Consider the following 19,094-nt stretch of genomic DNA (forward strand, 5'->3'; position numbering starts at 1 on the left):
GGAGATATCCAGAAGCACCACTTTGAAGATCAAAGGAGTTCACTCTGATGGCCTAGCCATAACTAAGAACAGATTATTTCATCGCTAATCACATTGCTGTAGGTGGGAGCTTGCTGTGTGCAAATGTGTTGTCATTTTTCCAACATTGCAACAGCAATACACTTCAAAAGTGTATCATTGACTGAAAAACAGTTTGCAACATTGAGGTTTTGCAAAGCATTTTATAAATGCAAGTCTTGATTTGATACTGGTTTGGGGAAGATAGCGACCTTTTGAAGCAATACTGTGCAGGAGGTGAGAAAATGAAATCCATTTGTGGTACCTGCTTGTTACGATGTAAATAAACATCATTCTGTTAGAGCTGACCAGTAATGGGATATTTATTTAAAACACTGCAAAAAAGTCTGTTGATTTGATTTTTTTCCCCGACTTTAAAGCAATGAATCAAGGTGATCTATTGTCCCACACATCGATGCAGCCATCTGGTACCACAGTCAAGCAGGAATCTTTCATATTTTAGCACCAGCAAAGCAACCAGGAAAAGCAACTGAAGAGTAGGAACCTGGATATTTCCTCCCTCTTATTCCCTTGAACAGTAACACATATAGCCAAACATTAGAATTGACCTGGTTGTTATCAAAGTACAGAATTCAGACACTAGAACTTGCACAGCCTCGTGTCATTAACCAACTAAGTCACGAGAGGAATGCATTTCTGACATTATTTGTAAATAAAGACTTTGTTTTCACGTTCCTTTGTAACCTCCCTATCTTTGAAACCCGCTCCACTGCTGCAAGTCCATCGAGAGATCCACACAGCTCATTTGATCCCTTGCAAATCTCCCTCTGCCCACTGGCATCCTCATTTCCACTGTCAAAGCTCAAAATCTTTGGAATTCTCTCCCTAAAACTCTCCACCTCACTACTGCTCCTTAAGAAATTAATTTTGCCCAAGTTTTAGGTCATCAGCTCAAGCATCTCCTTGTGTGGCTGGATGCCAGATTTTGTCTGAGAATGGTCCTGTGAAGGTATTTCACTACATTAGGGGTGCAATTCATTGTAAATTGTTGTTATTGACTAGTTATGTCGACAGAAGCTCGTCTCAGAAGTCTTCATTTCAAGACAGGCACCATCTCATGGATTCATCCTGGATCTGGCCAGATCTTATGTAAGTTTGAAACAAACCATAACTCATGAGTCTGTGTTTGGCGAGTGTGTTGGTGCAATGTATACGTTGTCCTAATCTGCTGGCATTGAATTGGTATAATATGACTGTAGCACAAAGGCTGTCTGGTTTCCATTAAGACTAATATGTTTACAGTGTTTTTAGATTGGTCACAACGAACCAAAGGAACGTGGGTTTTTTTATAATTGCAATGTTAGAGATTTTATTCAAAGGTCTACTTTCAATCTGCAGATCTGCAATGACCCAGTGTAATTTAAGATCTGTGAGAGCTGAGTTTAAGATGTGGCAGCGCCCTTTGGCAATGATAGTAATTAGGTAGGTGTGGATCAGTCACGAAGAAATGGAAATGATGAGAGTTACAGCAGGCAGCGGATTAGAAACGGCTGGGGGACTTCTGATTGTATGTCTATCAGATGGAGGTTTGTGACCACTGCATAAATTTGGATATGATCAGGACATTGCAAAAGAAAAAAAAAGTCCTGTGACAGGAATACTTTTGAAATAATAGCTCTGATATAAATTGTAAAACAGGACTTTTACAGGAATAATATGGTGGCTCGGTGATTGACTAAGAGTAATGACACAAAGCATGTTGCAAGCATTTGCATAAACTGATACAAGCTAATTAAAAGCCCTCAGAAGGTAACAAAAGAGAATTGATGTTCAAAATGTACTTAACTTATTACTGAAAGATAACATCAGTGTTGCATGTTGCTGCTGCCAAAATATTTATGTCACTGTAACAACACAGACCTGATTAAAACGTTTGATGCAGTTAAGTGTCTTGATCAACTGTCTGACCCACATTTCAGTGTGAGTTTTATGCTGCAGCCTTTAATTTAATTGTTGGGAGTGCAAACTAAACAAAACGTAGTAAACAATTTATAGTATGCTGTTGTTGATCTGTGCTGTGAGCATGTGCTATGATTGTGCGCAATCACATGAATGTAGGGGAAGAGCGTGATGCAGGAATAATATCACTGTGTTAGTCATCCATCAGCCCAGGGATGATAAACTGGGGACATGCGTTTGAATTCCACCCAGGTTGTGAAACCTAGATTTAATGCATAACTCTGGAACTAAAATCTAATCTACATGATGGTGAGCTTGAAATCATTGTCGAATTCACAAATACCCTTTAAGAAAATCTACCTACATGTGACTCCAGGTTCCTATCAATGTGGTGGACTCTTAACTACCTAGCAAACCTGTATATAATGGCAAGAATTCTAATATAAAGGAATGAAAACAGATGGATCACCTGGCATTGACCTTGGCACTGGGAATGGCAGCAAATAGTAAAGACTGCATATCTAAGAGCATAAATCTGGGCCTCTGCCACTATGCTTCTGCCTCCCTTACAAGTTTGCAAACATCTTAAAAAGATAGAAGATTTGCCTTGTAGTTCATTTAATGGCGATAATTTGATCAGATAATTTGATTTTGGGTCCGGACAGAAATACAGTGGCTTTTGGGAGCTTGATGCAGAGCAGCTCTAAGGCACAGACTCTGTGCTCTGTGGGGAGTTCAGTCAAACAAATATCAACTCTGGCTGGAATACCGTTAACTTAGTGAAAGACACTCTGAGGTCTGTCCAAATACTGATGGTTTACCAGAGCGCAGATGTTGTCCTGAACTGCATTATGTAAACTGGCACTTTCTAGTATAACATACTGAGGGATGTAAAGATGAGGGCAGCTGCCACAGTGGCGCAGTAGGGAAGGCCTGTCAGCTGTCGTGAACCGAGAGATCGGAATCTGGCTAGAAACCTTGAGCTGCATGACATTGTATATTGTACAGATCAAATCTATCAATTTAAATTACACTGAGGAAGCTCTGAGTAGGATGAGGTATGAAAAAATGTTGAATTCTATCACATTTGCTGTAGTTATTTAAAAATATATGTTTGTAGGATGTCTCAACCAGCATTTATTGCCCATCCCTAACTCCAAGTGCAGTTAAGAATCAGCTATGTTGCCGTGGGTCGGGAGTCATATGTAGGCCGGAGGAGAATGACAGGTTTCCTCCCATAAAAGGATATAAGTGGATTGAATGTTTTCTTTTTAAATGACAATCACTAGTTATATAGTTGCTACCACACTAGCCTTTTTAACACTCAAGGTACGTTTTATTGAATTCAACTTACACCAACTTCGTTGGTGAGAATTTAAACCTATGGTCCCCAAAACATCAGCCAGCCATTTTGGATTATTAGTCATGTGACATCTCCATTAGGCCACTGCTTCCCCCAATTAGATTTTAAAAGGCTGTATAATTTTTATTTTAGTTCACAAATTTTATGTGTAAAATACATAATGTTGAGGGGAAAACAAAGACAGATCTAGTCAGCACTCATATGATGTGCATCAGTGACCTTGGATTGTCTGATTTCACACAGGAGCATTGACAGAGGCTCTGTCAGTCAGAAGTTGATGCATGGTGTCAGGGAGGGGGAACATTCACATAAAGACTTGATAGATAGACACAATAAAGCTCTGTAGGATTGGTTTGGTGAAACTGCCGACATGAAAATCAACAACTTGGGTTTGCTTACTTCCACTCGAGACAGCAGAAGTGGCCTTGGATTAATGTCTTGTTGTTTAAACGAGACTATCCGCGGCAGTGCAGCACTTCATCGTTGCACCCAGGCCTGAATTCCATCTTTTTCTAATCTCAGTTGGATAGCAGTCAAGGAAAAGAATACTGTGTTTTCAAGTTGATTGGCAACTCATAGTAACACCCCTATCCCATTCCCACTGCCCTCCTCACTGACCCCAACTCTTTTCCTTCCGGACTCTCAGCTTTCAAAGGCAGGAGACTTCCTTCCAATCAATTTTGGCTGGCTGTTAACTGTGGTAACATAGGTTAATAGATAATTCAACCAATCCTCTGTGCACTGCACTCATTTCATTTTACAAGCATGTAATATTTATGATTTTAGATATACAATTGGTAATGCATTTTTGAGACCCTCGATCATACTCTAAAAGGCCACTAACAGAATTTGATGTCCCCCAATGAATTATAATGGCAAGAAATACAGTGTAAATTGACTTACACTGTTATAATTCCCAGACTTTGACAGTGCAACATTGTTCTCATGCCGTTGGCTAATTCAGTTGAAAAGTACGTTTTCTTAATTTTGAAGTTACACTTATTTTAGTGGTAATGTCCTGAAGTATTCTTACTTGCCTGAAATTACACCTTCATTTTTGTGCTATTATTTCTAGTTCTGCATTTGCCAAAACAAAATTTTGCATGGAAGGGTTTCAAATCTAGCAGATTGAGACATTTTTTATTTTCACAACTTCACTATCATCTTCCCTGCTGTGGTACATTGGAGGAGCCTAGTAATGAACTGGAAGTGTTCTGTTTACTAAAGAAATCAATTGGAAGACCATGCATTTAAAGAAGACAGACTTGTATTTGAAAGCAGTTTTCTGACTTCAGCATATTGCAGTGCACTTTACAATGAAAATAAACAAGGGAAAGAAACTATTTTGTTATTTCTTCAGTGTGTGAAGTATCTTGGTTATCACTCTCCATTATAGAGAGACAATTGCTTATATAGCTTGAGGAAGATCTTCTGAAATGAAGTCAGTTTTAAATGAAGGAAATATGGCAACCAATTTTCACTCAGACAATCTGCTTCAGTGATTCCTTTATACCTTGGAGATATGCAAAGACAATACTGTTTGTGTGTGTGTATAACGGGAGTTATACGCTATACTTTAAAATGACTGCTGTCATACTTATGGTAGTTGCTAAGTTAGAAAAATAAACTAAAATGACCATACCTAAGCCTAACTGTAAATGACAGGATTGGCCCCATAAGAGATTATGTTTGCTTGCTGAACTAGCTATTAAGTTCTTCCCATGAAAAAAATAGTTGTGTGGTGGGCAAAGGTATCATGGAACACAACCTCAAGGTATTAATTTGTTTTATGTTTGGCATTTCATTTCACAAGAGGCCATAGGCATCTCTCATTTTCTCAATGTCATTTCTCCCTCTATTTAGGTTCTGATGTTTCCTGCATATCCAGTCCTTTTGAGATCTGGCCTATTCTTTCCCGATATTTTACCTTATATTGCTGCCAATGGCAGACCCTCAACCCTCCTACTCCAATGGCATATTTCTCAATTTCCATTTTTAACCTCAGTCTTAAAGCCCAGGAAATGTTGGGATTCTTATTATCTGGCAAACAAATTAATTCGTTCATGGCTCTGTGCATTTATCTGCAAGGACCCTTGACCAAAGCCACATTTCAAAAGCTATGTGGCACTTGTTCTTTACTTTGGCATCACCATCATGGCATAACAAGGTGACCTCTTCCTTGGAGATATGCAGTGAATCCCTCCTGCAACTGCACACCTCCACCTGTAGATGGAGGTTCAAAAACTCCTGGAGTTGTAGATGCTCACACTTCCTCTTCTTTAAATCACTGGGGGAAACTCGCTCTCTGCAAGCCACATCATTTGGGGAGAAAGCAATGTTATTAAACAAGAAGAACATTTCCATGCAGTGGATATCTGAGGTAAGGACAGGAAGTATTGGCAATACATGGCAGATGGATCAACATCTATAAAAATGAAACACAATGCAATAGCCCAAGAATTGATAGAAAATTATTGACAAGTTCATGGTGTTCATGATTAGTCCATAACTTAGAGTAAGGGAGGGACATTGTGAATCACCATGAGTTGCTGGTTAGTTTGTAATACGCCACGATTAACCTCACAAAAAACAGATAAGGGAGAAGGAATCAAGGGTTACACAGGTGAAATTAGAAGAGGAAAGATAAGAGGCTTGAGTGAAGCATCGAGACTGATATGAACTAATGGGCTGATTGGTCTGTGTCTGTGCTATCCGTGTAACATAATCCCATGTAAAACAGAGCTCATCATCACCCACCATGTGTATTTCAATAAATTGCTGAATCTGTCTAATAAGTGAGAATGAATTCAACATAGCCATCTAGGGCTTGTATTTCACAGTACAAGGGTCCAGGCAATTCCATGATTTATGGTCCTGCAATGTCATGAAAGCTTGGAGACCCAGAAAGAGAACAACTATAACTAAGAATTTGTAATCTTTCATTATTAAAACAATACTGATATTATTTTTGCATTTTGTCTCCTCTGCCTTGTGTAATTCATCCTAGACCTTTCTTTTTGTGCCTGATTTTAATCAGACTTATTTTATTCCCTTTTCTGCCATTTCCTTTGTCGTGTTTTCTATTTTTAAATTGACGAGTCCAGGAATCAAGAGCATAACCGAAAAATTAGAACCAGACATTGGAACTAGGAAGCTATTCTTCAAAGACTGGCAAAACTTAAGAACTCTAATCTATAATATGGCAATTGATGCTAGACCAGTTGCCAAATTTAAATTTGAAGCAAAGATTGACATACAGACTAAGGGACATTGATGACAGTGGGTACATGGAGCTTAGTTACATAACGGCCATGGTCTCATTGAATGTTGAAATGAACTCAGGGGGCTATAGACTTCCTTCTGTTCCTCAATTAAATTAACGAGGTACTGGACCAGACATTCAGAAGGTTATACTTCCTGCATTCCCCTCACTGTGTCACACTCAGCTCATATTTCCAGCAACATTTGACATAAAAGTAATAGTTACCGAAAGGTAAGGAGAAATATTCAATTGTGGTGCTCTCAAGAGATGAGCCTGATCAAACTCTTGGCCATAATTTTGGCAGTGCCATTTTTTCAGAGTTCAGTTTGATGAGGGTTACACACTGCAACAACTTATATATCTGTAGCTCATTTGAGGTAATAAAAAAAATAAAAAAAACCCAGGCTGCTTCACGAGGACATTACAAAGAGGAAAAAGAGCACCATAGGGAGGATGACTGAACACATAGAACATAGAACAATACAGCACAGAACAGGCCCTTCGGCCCTCGATGTTGCGTCGAGCTGTGAACTAATCTAAGCCCCTCCCCCTACAGTATCCCATCATCATCCATATGCTTATCCAAGGACTGTTTAAATGCCCCTAATGTGGCTGAGTTAACTACATTGGCAGGCAGGGTGTTCCACGCCCTTACCACTCTCTGAGTAATGAACCTGCCTCTGACATCTGTCTTAAATCTATCACCCCTCAATTTGTAGCTATGCCCCCTCGTACAAGCTGACGTCATCATCCTCAGAAAAAGACTCTGATCATTTTGTATGTCTCTATTAAATCCCCTCTTAGCCTTCTTCTCTCCAATGAGAACAGACCCAACTCCCTCAGCCTTTCTTCAGAGGGCCTGCACTCCAGACCAAGCAACATCCTCGTAAATCTCCTCTGCACCTTTTCCAATGCTTCCATATCCTTCCTGTAATGGGGCGACCAGAACTGCACGCAATATTCCAAGTGAGGCCGCACTAGCGTTTTGTACACCTAGAGACTTGGTCACACTTTCTGGATTCTGGCCCGCTCAGTGGCAGTGTGTTAAGGGTTGTGGAATGGAGGAGTGTCAATGGGGTTAGTATATTGTCAGCCTGGTCTAATTGAAGGGTGGAACAGGCTCCAGGAGCTGAATGGCCTCCATATGTTCCTAAGAAGAAAAGGTCAACTTCCCAGCTCACAAAAAGCTGTTGGTCACACCTCCAGGCAGATGGGACACGAACCCAGACATTCTGGCCCAGGGTTCGAGGCATCACAAGAGCCCCTAAGTTGAATTTTTAGCAAAAGATCAACAAGGACCGTTTTGCTCGTTGGGCTTTGTCGATTTCTTTTTTAAAAAGAGAACCCAAGTCCGTGTGCGTGAGGGAGCAGTGTATGAGGGACAGAGATCCTGATTTAATGTGTTATGTTTTTGAGAGAACATCATCTGTTGTAACGTGTGTCTGTGCACACGTGTGGCATAGGCAAGCGAATCCCGTTTTTAAGCAACTTCTGTGACTCGCCTCGCCTATGATCCCGCCTCTTTTAAAACCCCTCCAGACAGGAAATGAGACGTGAATGGCAAGGGGTGGCAGCAGAGGGGCAGTTCTGTGGGATGGTGCCGCTGTGTCCGGGTAATCGGCGAGGAGTGGAGATGAGCTGCTGCTGCAGGGAATAAGGCAAGCGGAGTGAAGGAAGCTCTCACCCCGCTCGCTGGGGCAGCTCCTGTTGTTTGTCCTGATGGTGCGTTCGGTGAGCCAGAAGCTTGGCACAGCAGGGCTGGTCGACGAGTGGAAACAGCACAGGTAAGATCCAGCTCGTTTCCTCTCTCCCCGTCTGTCGCTCCTTTTGTTTGTAGGGATCATTCTTACAGCTGAGCCACATTTACTCAGCACCACTCAACAGCAGCAATTCTTCCTTGTTCAAACCTCAAATGCTTGATAAAGTCTTTGTTTCGTTTTGTGCTGAATAATCGAACATTGTAGGATCAGCAGATTCACTATTTTTAAAAGGGATTGTCACCTATTGTTCTAGGCAGTGACGGTAGACTGTGCATTTTGTCCTGCCTTACAACAATTGATTTAATATTAGTGTGGACAAAGGACATTTGTTTTCCTGGGTTAAATTAGCAATCTTAGTATTTTGCAGTTTCAATATGGTTTTGGTGTGTTTTCACATTGAGCTCTCTCAAGGTCCGTGGACGTTGCATTGTTTAATTGGGACCATTTTTGTAAACCCTGCTGATGTTATCAAAGCGATGAGAGACAACGTTTCCCCCCGCTCTCAACACGGGATCAGTTAAGGACCTTCCCCTTTAAATTATATATAAACTTTCCCCCGACTTTTGTTTTTGCCTGAAATGAATCTGAAGGTTACAGTCAGTATTTTTTTGTGTGTGTGAGACTACATTGCAGTTACAATCTAACGGAGAACAGTCTTTGGATAGTGGGCGGCAGTTTGTTCTCACAAAGAGATCTCCTCTCCACTTGTATAGAAATAATCGTGTGTTCTGGGATGTCCTCTCAGTTAAAGAGAAGTGACAAGGCTGTATTAGATCTGTGCAGCGTGAATCCTGTGCAAAACTTGGATTTTATCTGCACGCCCACAGTTACTGGAGAACCGTCTCTCAGCGATCTATTCACATTACAACGTGGTGATTCAGGCCCTTTTAGTTCAGCGATGGTAGGGGAATTACATGCGTGACTATAGTTGACCTACATTTTCTTTTTCTCTTTAAGAAAACGTGTACCTGCTTCTGCACGGACCACTTTACTTTGAGTGATGCCAAAATGTGCGATTTCAATTGGAAGATGAATTAGCTGACATGTTTGAATTGAACATTATGGGTTGGAAGGCATTGCTCAGAAGAAAATTAATTTGATGAGAAATTTTTGAAAAATAAACTTAAACAATGTTGCTAAACCATTGGATGTATTCATCCACGTTTGTCTATGTACAAGTTGAGCCAGTTGTATTTACTACGGACGTTATTCAAACAAACTCATCTGCTCAAAGAGGCAAGCATGAAATAAATGTCTCTTAAATAAATTTGCACTAAGTATGTGCCTATATTAAATACAGGAATTTACTGTTCAAATGCAACGTGTTCCTGGTGTATTCGACCTGGTAACTCTAAATCCAACATTATCATGAGGGAACAATATGAACTGTGAAGAAGTTAGTCATTTTGTGGATTGCTGTAGCATTTCAGTCACTGTGGCCTTAAGTTTGCTTTAAATTAACTTCAGAAATTCCATGTGTTTTTTTTAAAAGAGCTCTGTTCCCATTGCTCATACTTCATTGGGATTTTGTTTGAGATTATTATCAACAGTTGTCATATGTATGTCGATGAATAGGAGCAAAATGTTAACAAGGTCTTTTAAAAGATGGGCATTCCTTGTTTTGCCAATTCCCAAGGTAAGCAGAGCCAACAATAAAATAGACAAATCAGTGATCTCCAATCATGTCTAGTGTTTAGCCAAATTTAGACTACAGATGAAAATAGATCAACATAATTAGGGGTAATTTGTATTTTCAAAAAATGAGAGAATGCTCGTTTCCTTTGTAAGAAATGCATTGCTAATGAAAAGGAAGGAACACATGGTTTGTAACCATGTGGTAGCTGTCCATGTGCTTTCCTGAGTTGTTAATTATGGGAAACAGAACAGGCAATCGCTTGCTTGTCATTAAAGGAGCAATCATATCCACTCATTTTATGATAACATGTACATGATGTATAAGAATGCAGCTCAATGTTCAACTATATCCTTTTTCCAAATACAGTGAATAGATTGAAAATTAGGATATCATAGAATTTCTGCAAGCCATGACAATTTCACTTCAACCCAGAAGTATGCAGAAATGTGTGTTCTTTTATTGTTCCTGTAAGAGTTTAAAATAACTAAGATACAGACAGAAATACCAAGACTCAATGTATGACCATTTTAAATTTTTTTAAAGTTTTATTAAAGATTGATCAGTCTACCTTTCAATGTTATATTTATTGAGAAGACTGCATATTATCACAAGACTAATGTAATGCATTTAGAACAGAGAAGTGAGGTAAACCCATTAAATAAGGAATCTATCAATAGAATGAAAGAATACTTGTATTACTATTGTGTACTTAATGAACCCAGGAAGGTCCAAAGTACTTCAAATGAAATATTTTTAATGTGTTGACACTGTCACAATTTAGCAGAGGTGACAACCAGTTTGCATGTAACCAGGTCTGATAAACAGCAATGTGATCATGAATAAATAATTTGTTGTATTGCTTTTTTGCTGTTGATTGAGCGATAAATTTTGGCCAGGGGACTGGAATAAATTTCCTACGCTTTTTTCAAAACAGTGTGTTCGGATCCTTTTATTCTCCTGAGAGGGTAGAAGGGACCTTACTTTAAAATCTCACTTGAAAGTCAGCATTGCTGACAGTGCAGCAACTCCTTGGTGATGATGTGCAAGCCTTGAGTTTTGTGCTAAGCCCTATTCTGTGAGCCACAGCTGAGATGCTGGAGGTGGGAGCTTCTTATGGAAGAATAGAATACAACGTGGAAGCAGGCCTTTCAACCCATCAAGTCCACACTGACCCTCAAAAGAGCATCCCACCCAGACACCCAGCTTTGTGTTTCCCACAGCTTATCAACATATCCTGCCCACTGTGGGAAATTTAGCATGGCCAAACCACCTAACCTGCATATCTTTGGCCTGTGGGAGGAAAAGAGAACAGCTGGAGAAAACCCAAGCAGATACAGGGAGAATATGCAAACTTCACACAGATAGTCACCCAAGGGTAGAGTTGAACCTGGATCCCTGGTGCTGTGAGGCAGCAGTGCTAACCACTGAGCCATCCAAATATGGAGCATAAATACTAGGTTATTTAGGCTGAATGGCCTGTTTCTGTGCTGGAGATAATGTTAGTAGATGCAATATGAAACCTGGAGGAATACTTTCTCCGTTGCTAAATTGTATCTCTCTAGTCTGAGTGAGCACTGATTCAGTTTAAAACTGCAGTTAAAATGTCGTTATTGATTTGCAGGTGTGAAATACTCAAACTCATCTCTCTCCCAAGAGTGATCTGATGAATCAGAATGGCTACAGAAGTGAGCAATATTCAGAGGAGTTACTCCATTATTCCATGCTTCATATTTGTAGAGGTAAGGGGGGATGTAATACCATGCATACAGGATTCTTTTTAAATGTTTGGCTGTCTCTTTCGTATTCTACTTCAGAACAGCTGGAAATGCTTGACTCACTACAAGTGTGAGTCAGGCAGATGTGAATTGGGGAATGCAAGCAGAAAATGCTAGAAGTACTCAGCAGGTCAGGAAGTAGCTTGAAGGGAGAAACAAAGTTAACCTTTCAGATTGTTGTATTGTCAGAATGGCTGACAGGGACTTGGCAAGCGAGAATGTTTCCAATGTCCGACCAGTCTAGAAGATGGGACATGGCTTCAAAATAAGGAATCTGCCATTTTGGACTCAGGAGTGGAGAAATTTCTTCAGTTGAACATGCGTGAAACTTTGGCGATTTCCTCACCAGAACACTCTGGAGCTCTGTCATTGAATATATGCAAGAAAGAGTGCATTCAATTTTTGGGTACCAGAGGGGTTAAAGGGATAGTGGGGAATGGGTAGGAAGCTGATGTACATGTGGAAGATCAGACATGATGGTGAATAAGATGGTGGAGCAGGCTCGAAAAGCTCTCACTTCTCATGTCCTTGTGTCTCTCAATGCATCCTGACCTGTCATGCATCAGCCATAAATTTATTTTTATATCAGTGATTTGAGTAAAATGGGAAGAGTTTTAAGAGAAAAATTGCAAACACCTAATAATTGAAAGCTTCTGCTGTGATGTGGGTAGAAATGTACATGCAGGACACGTAATAAAGTCATAATTGGCTCAGGATTGTTTCCAGATCCATTGAAGGCTGCAGCTTTATCTAGTTTCGTCCAGAGATGGGAGTATATCTTACTGGAATATACTTTAAAGAATCTATTCAAAAGCATCTAACCCACGTAATGCCGAAAAAGTGTCTAGAATACAGCAGGATGTAATTATGAGGGTACAATGCATTTTAGCATATTTTTATTCTTGCACAGGGGAATTTGTGTCAAAGGGAGCAATTAAACACCATGGTCAAGATGAAACTACTCAAGGAGGAAGCTGAAAGAGATCTAAGTGTGTTAGATGATTCGTGATGTAACCACTAACAAAACAAATTAAACACCGTGCTGTAACCCCACTCATGGTAAAGCAACATGATTTGCACATGGGACAAATTATATGGACATGTAACTGTAATTTATGTTGTTGGTCCGTTGAAGGCAGGGGACATCCTCTGTTGGATGACTCAAGACATAATGAGGCTCTGGTCAAGAAAAAGAAGGATATGTTAGATATAGACGGCTGGGATCAAATGAATCTTTTGAGGTGTAGATGTACACTTAAGAGGGGAAGAAAGGGGATATGAGTTAGCTTTGGTGGATAAGGTTAAGGAGAATCCAAAGGGATTCTACAAGTATATTAAGGGCAAAAGAGTAATGAGGGAGAGAATAGGGTCCGTGAAAGATCAACGAGGCTGCCTGTGTGTGGGACCATAGGAGATGGGTAAGATCCAAAACTAATATTTCAAATCAGTGTTTACTGTGGAGAAGCTAGGGAACTCAGGGAAAGAAATAGTGATGTCTTGGAAAGAGTCCACAATACAGAAGGTGAGATGCTGCTTAAAACACATAAAGGTAGATAAATCCCTGGGACCTGATCAAGTGTATCCCAGGACATTGTGGGAAGCTAGGGAAGAAATTGCAGGGCCCCTAGCAGAGATATTTGTATCAATGACAGTCATGGGTCAGGTGCCAGAAGACGGGAGGCTGGTTAATGTAGTGCCATGATTTAAAAAAGACTGCGAGGGGAACTACAGACTGGTGAGCCTAATGTCAGTGGGAGGGAAGTTGTTGGAGAGGATTCTAAGAGACAGGATCTACTTGCATTTAAGAAAAAGCAATGAGTGATTATGGATAGTCAGCATGGCTTTGTGGATGAGAAATGTTGACTCAAACTTGATTGAGTTTTTCAAAGAGGTGACCAAGAAGTTAGATGAACGCACAGTGGCAGACATCGTCTACATTGACTTTAGCAAGGCCTTTAACAAGGTTTCATACATTAGACTGGTAAGAAAGTTTAAATCACATGGGATTCAGGGAGAGCCAGCCAATTTGGTAGTAAATTGGCTTGACGGTTGGAGACAAAGGGTGATGGTAGAGAGGTGTGGCCAGACTGGAAGCTTGCGACCAGCAGTGTGCCATGAGGATAGGTACTACGCCCACTGTTGTATGTCGTTAATATAAACAGTTTGGATGATAATATAGTAGATATGGTTCGTAAGTTTGCAGATGACACCAAAATTTGTGGTAGAGCAGGTAATGAGGAAGGTTTTCTAAGGTTATAACAAGATCTTGATCAACTGCACCAGAGGGCCGAGGAGTGGCAGATGGAGTTTAGTTTAGATAAATGCGAGCTATTGCATTTTAGTAAGAGCGACAAGGACGGGATTTACACAGTTAATGGTGGGGCCCTGGGGAGTGTATTCTAACAGAGGCACCTAAAGGTACAGGTACGTAGTCCCTTGAAAGGGGTTTCACAAATAGACACAGTGTTGAAGGTGGCATTTGGTATGCTTGTCTTCATTGGTCACAGCATTGAGGACGGGAGTTGGGACAACCTGTTCTGGCTGTAGAAAATAGTGGTAAGACCACATTTGGAATACTACATACAATTCTGGTCACCTCGCTATGTATCAAGGTAGATACTGGCTAAGGCTGTGAGGAATAACTCGGCCATTAATTCATTTGAGCTAACGTGAATTTATGAGAACAGGTAGGTAAGATCCATATCCACTTGTGTAAAAAGAGGCATTCTAATTGCAGTGTTTGAGATGCTTCATGTAATTGATATTGCAATCTTTAATTTAGGACATTCAGAACTAAGAGTGCAGAAAGCGTAAGAGAGGATAGATACAGGAAACAATTTGAAATAGGGAGATAATTAACACATTGAATATCAACCGACTGAAAATCTGGATGAACTTGTAAATGATAAAATTGGTTAGAGTGAAAAACAGCCTGATCGATGGTGTGAAAGATTGGCAGCAAAGGCAGTGACACCAGTGTAAAGCTGGTTACCAGTAGAATAATTGCCAGCATAACTTTTCAAATGGTAAATCAGGAAGTGAGAAGGGAGGACAGGTCCTCAGTTGTTTGTGTCTGGAAATAGGGGTTAATTCTGAGAAGTATCGTAAGCATCACCCACTGAGAGATGTCACATGTACTTGTGGACAGAACTGATTAGGATCCCAGAGGAGTAAGAACTTATCTTCAGAACTTCTCCAAAGTCTCCCTGTTAAATGTTTATCCTATCAATGTATCCCATAACTAGTTGCTAACATGCAATAAACAACTTCTATTTAGACTAGGTGACATTCCATGATCATGCTGCGCCAAGTGTGCCCTGTTAGTTCCCACACTAATGGTGGATGGTACCAATAAACTGACTCCAAGGTAAGGCGCAGACTCCCTTTAGTTAGACGTACCATTGCAGTGATTCTCTATCTTGCTTCTTTTCCTTTCTCACTTCACCAAAAGAAACATTGAACTGCCCCTCTCACCAATATCACATGGCCTGCTCCTCTGTCTATCAGGAACTCTATGGGAGACCAAGACCACATATCTGCTGTGCAGGCAGTAGTGCATTTGCTCAGAAGAAATATGCAATGGACTAGATATTGAGTCTTGAATTCTGAGCTAGCTCAAATCCAGTTTCCTTGCTCATCTGTTTGCAAAGGTTCCATCTCACCTTGATTTGAGCAGACCCAACCCAGTTTTCAGCATAGACAAAACTTTCATGAAATTGTATCCAGTCTTTGATACGTGTGCTGGCTATCCAGCTTGTTCCATTTGCTGAGTCTTGCTGTAATGCTCCAAGTTAATTATTTTCCAAGTTTTTCTTCCGTTATCTTTTGGATCGTTTTATTAAATCTGTTTTGTCATCTTTTCGGGCAGTGCACTCCAGGTTTCAAGAACTCACTGTGTGAAAGAAATTATTTTCATCTCCCACCTGTCCTTTGGTCACCAGTAGAAAGTTCTTCTTTCTTACTCTTATGAATTGAAATTCCTCCCTTAATTGTATCACTCGCTTTTTCTCCTTTAGGTGGAACAATCCCAATTCCTCAAATTTCACCACATAACTAAAGTCCCCATCCATCTGGAGCCTATCCTAGACCATGGTACTCCAGCTGATTAAGTAGAATTAAGTAAACTGTATAACATTACAAATGTGCTTTGAACATGACAATGTTAATTGTTTATTGGACAGTTGTACAGGCTTTATCAGTTAATATTTCTACTGATGTGCTTTGTAAGAATGGAGCACAATGCGTTCCTTATGGGGTATGCCTTCCATTAAGACCATGACTGCGAGTTTGGAAAATCTACACCATGATCAGATTTGGTGCTGTTTTTGTTTAGAAAATTCTGGTTCATCAATACTCATAAGAACGGGAGTTTACTATTCAGTCTCTCAATTAAAATCAACTGGGTCTAATTGTTGTCCAATAAAATTTCAATGCTTGCCAAACTTGTGGCAATCAAGTCGGCATACAGCATACTAAGTGCAGGATGCAATACAACCATTTTTTTAGCAGCAGCTTGGATACCCACAAACTGTCCCACCTGAAAGGCACCGTATGCAAGTTCCATTGCAAGAAACAAACCATTGTACTCATTGCTATTCCCTCATCATTGCTGGGTCCAAACCCTGGAACTTCTTTCCAGACAACACTGTGGGTGTAGCTGCACCAGACAAACTGCAGCAGTTTAACAATGGCATCTCACCACAAACATCTCCAGGGAAAGTAGGTTGGAGCAACAGATTCTGGCTTTCGCAGCAATGCACATATCCCATGGAGATATTTTTGAAAATTGTTGCATGGTACAAAAGTTAAGGAAAGGTTTGGGTATATCTTGTAACAGGATGAAATAGAATTGAGGTATAGAACGAAATGAACGATAGTGCACTGAATAGTGGTAGCACCTCTGTCAAAGAATATTCTTAGTAGTAGTTTGGTGCAGCAACTAAATATTTTAACACTTCCACTTCCTTAAAGGTAAGTGAAATTCCACATACATTCATAGGTGTAAGCAACAGGATTTTGACTTCATTTCTTCTGTAGAATGTTCTACTTAACTTTGATGTAGTCATGGTTGTAGATTGTGTTGGCATCTGGAATCACATCATCATTCAAATAGATTGCTGCAGGGTCCTAATGTCCATCCAATTTGAAACTCTCACCTGACCACAAAAAAATCAGTTTACCACATGCCTGTGGCCAGTTCTTCACACGTGGCAAGTGATGAGTGTACTGGGTGAAATAGATCATTGCCAATCTGTAACCCGACTCCATAGATGCTTTCCTGCATGTCCCTTGATAGCTTTACAGAATAAATTTCTATTAATGTCTTTGTATTGAAAATTTCAATTGCTCCCAGCCATCCACAGACTTTTGGTAGAGAGAGTTTCAGATTCACTTCACCATTTGAAGAAATGCTTCATAGGCTTCTCTGCAAACAGCACTTAGCCTTCACTTTAGGATTATGCCCTCTTGATCCAGAGTTCCATTTGCCCAAGATCAAACAGGTTCTGTATATCTCTTGAATGGTTTTCAATGTGATAAAAAGACCTCTTAACATTGCCACTTAACCTGAGTACAAATTGTGCTTTTTTTTGAAAAAACATTTAACCTGGTATTATTGTTCATGAGTTTATATTGTAACCCGTGCAAGGCTGATGCATCCATTCTGAGATCTTCAAAAGGACCTAAATAAATTTGTAGGGAGGGCAGATAGGTAGCAGGTGAAGTTCAATGCAGAGGTGATGTATTTTGGTATTAAAGAACACATTAAGGTAATAGAAAATAAGGTACAAATCTATAAGGTGAACAGGAACAGAGGGACGTGGGTATAAGCATACAGGACAGAGAGAGCTGTTAATAAAGCTGACAATGTCTTCAGTGTTTTAAATGTGGTTGTACAGTACAAGGGCAAGACATGATGTTGAACCTGTATAAGACACCTGTTAGGTCTCAACAGGAATATTGTGTACAGTTCTGGGCATCATCTGCAGGGATCGGAAACTTTACTTATCGGGATGCACTGGAGAAGTTGAGACTCTTCTCCTTGGAGAGAAGGCACCTGAGAGGAGATCTGTTGGAAGTTAAGGAATTTGGATAGTAAGTAGGGAGAAATTGTTGCCACTCAAAAGCATTATGAGGTTTAACGTAATTTGCAAAAGAAATAAATGAAATTTTCTTCCCACCAGGAATAGTTCAGGTCAGGATCATACTGCCTAGAAATGTGGTGGAGGCAGGCATTCATTAGGGCATTGGATGATTTTGTAAATTGGAACAATATGCAGCATTAAGGGGGAAGACGGGAGATTGACACTATTTCACAATGGCCATTTCAGAGAGCCAGTCCAGGCACGATGAGCTAAATGCCGTTCTTCTGTGCTGCAACACTTAATTGTGTGATCCTGAGGGACAGTTCCTTAAACTGAGCACAATTAATATCAATCATCACTTCTCTCCAAGTTCCAGACCCTGCTGACCAACACTGTATTAGTTTTACTTCTTGTACATCTATACCAGATTTTAACGATTTGTGTCCAAAATCATCTAAGTTGTTTTGCACCTTCATAGTCTCCAGTGTCTCACCATTAAGAATATAAACATTTGGGGCAGGAGTAGGTACAGTCTACATGGCCTCTTCAAACCTGCTTTCAATAAGATCATGAATAATCTGCAGCTCAATATAACGTTCCTGCGCTATCCCAAATCTGTGCGCTACTTCAATGGCTGGAATTGATATCTTCACACTATCATACATGAATAAGCTATTAACTATTAAATAGCAGGTGCAACCCCAATAGTGAATAATGTAGAGAGAGAGAGAGAGAAAGAGAGAGAGAGACAAGGAGCTACAGACTTACTAGCCTGACATCAGTAGTAGACAAAATGCTAGCATCTGTTACGCAGGATGCAATAACAGGACATTTAAGAAATAATCTGCATCAGGCAGATCATGGACACACAAAAAGGAAAGAATACTTGGCAAGCTGGTTGGGAATTTTTGTATTTTTTTGAGGATTTCACGAACAGAATAGCCACGGTGGAACCAATGGCTGTTGTGTTTTTGGATTTTCAGAAGGCTTTTGATAAAGTCCTACACAGGAGGTTAGAAATTAAAAAAAAACTCACAGCACTCAAGATTGAGGTGACTTACTGATATTGATCTGTGAATTTGTTAACGGACAGAAAATGTTGGGAACAAGCAGGTCATTTCCACTTTGGAAAGCTGTGCTTAGTGAGGTACCACAAAAAGACGAGTGCTTAGGTCACAGCTGCTCACAATCTATATCAATGATTTTGATGTGGGGATCAAATGTAACATTCCCAAGTA

At 40.1% G+C, this 19,094-nt stretch overlaps 1 protein-coding gene across 6 annotated transcripts in view; it reads left to right on the forward strand.

Annotated features, from left to right (window-relative positions):
* The first annotated feature begins 8,069 nt into the window (after positions 1-8,069).
* Positions 8,070-19,094, forward strand: part of plppr1 (phospholipid phosphatase related 1) — a 107,958-nt gene continuing 96,933 nt past the window's right edge. For 3 of the 6 annotated variants that reach the window (XR_007247191.2, XM_048527593.2, XM_048527592.2), the window contains exons 1-2: positions 8,070-8,386; positions 11,620-11,737. Coding sequence is in view for 5 of the 6 variants with exons in the window: in XM_048527593.2 (XP_048383550.1) it covers positions 11,672-11,737 (66 nt within the window). In the remaining variant the exon portion in view is untranslated. The remainder of the gene's footprint in view (positions 8,387-11,619; positions 11,738-19,094) is intronic. The other 3 variants (XM_048527596.2, XM_048527595.2, XM_048527594.2) reach the window with 3 other exon arrangements.

The sequence above is a fragment of the Stegostoma tigrinum genome, chromosome 3 (assembly GCF_030684315.1).
Source record: "Stegostoma tigrinum isolate sSteTig4 chromosome 3, sSteTig4.hap1, whole genome shotgun sequence".
In the NCBI taxonomy this organism is placed as follows: domain Eukaryota; kingdom Metazoa; phylum Chordata; class Chondrichthyes; order Orectolobiformes; family Stegostomatidae; genus Stegostoma; species Stegostoma tigrinum.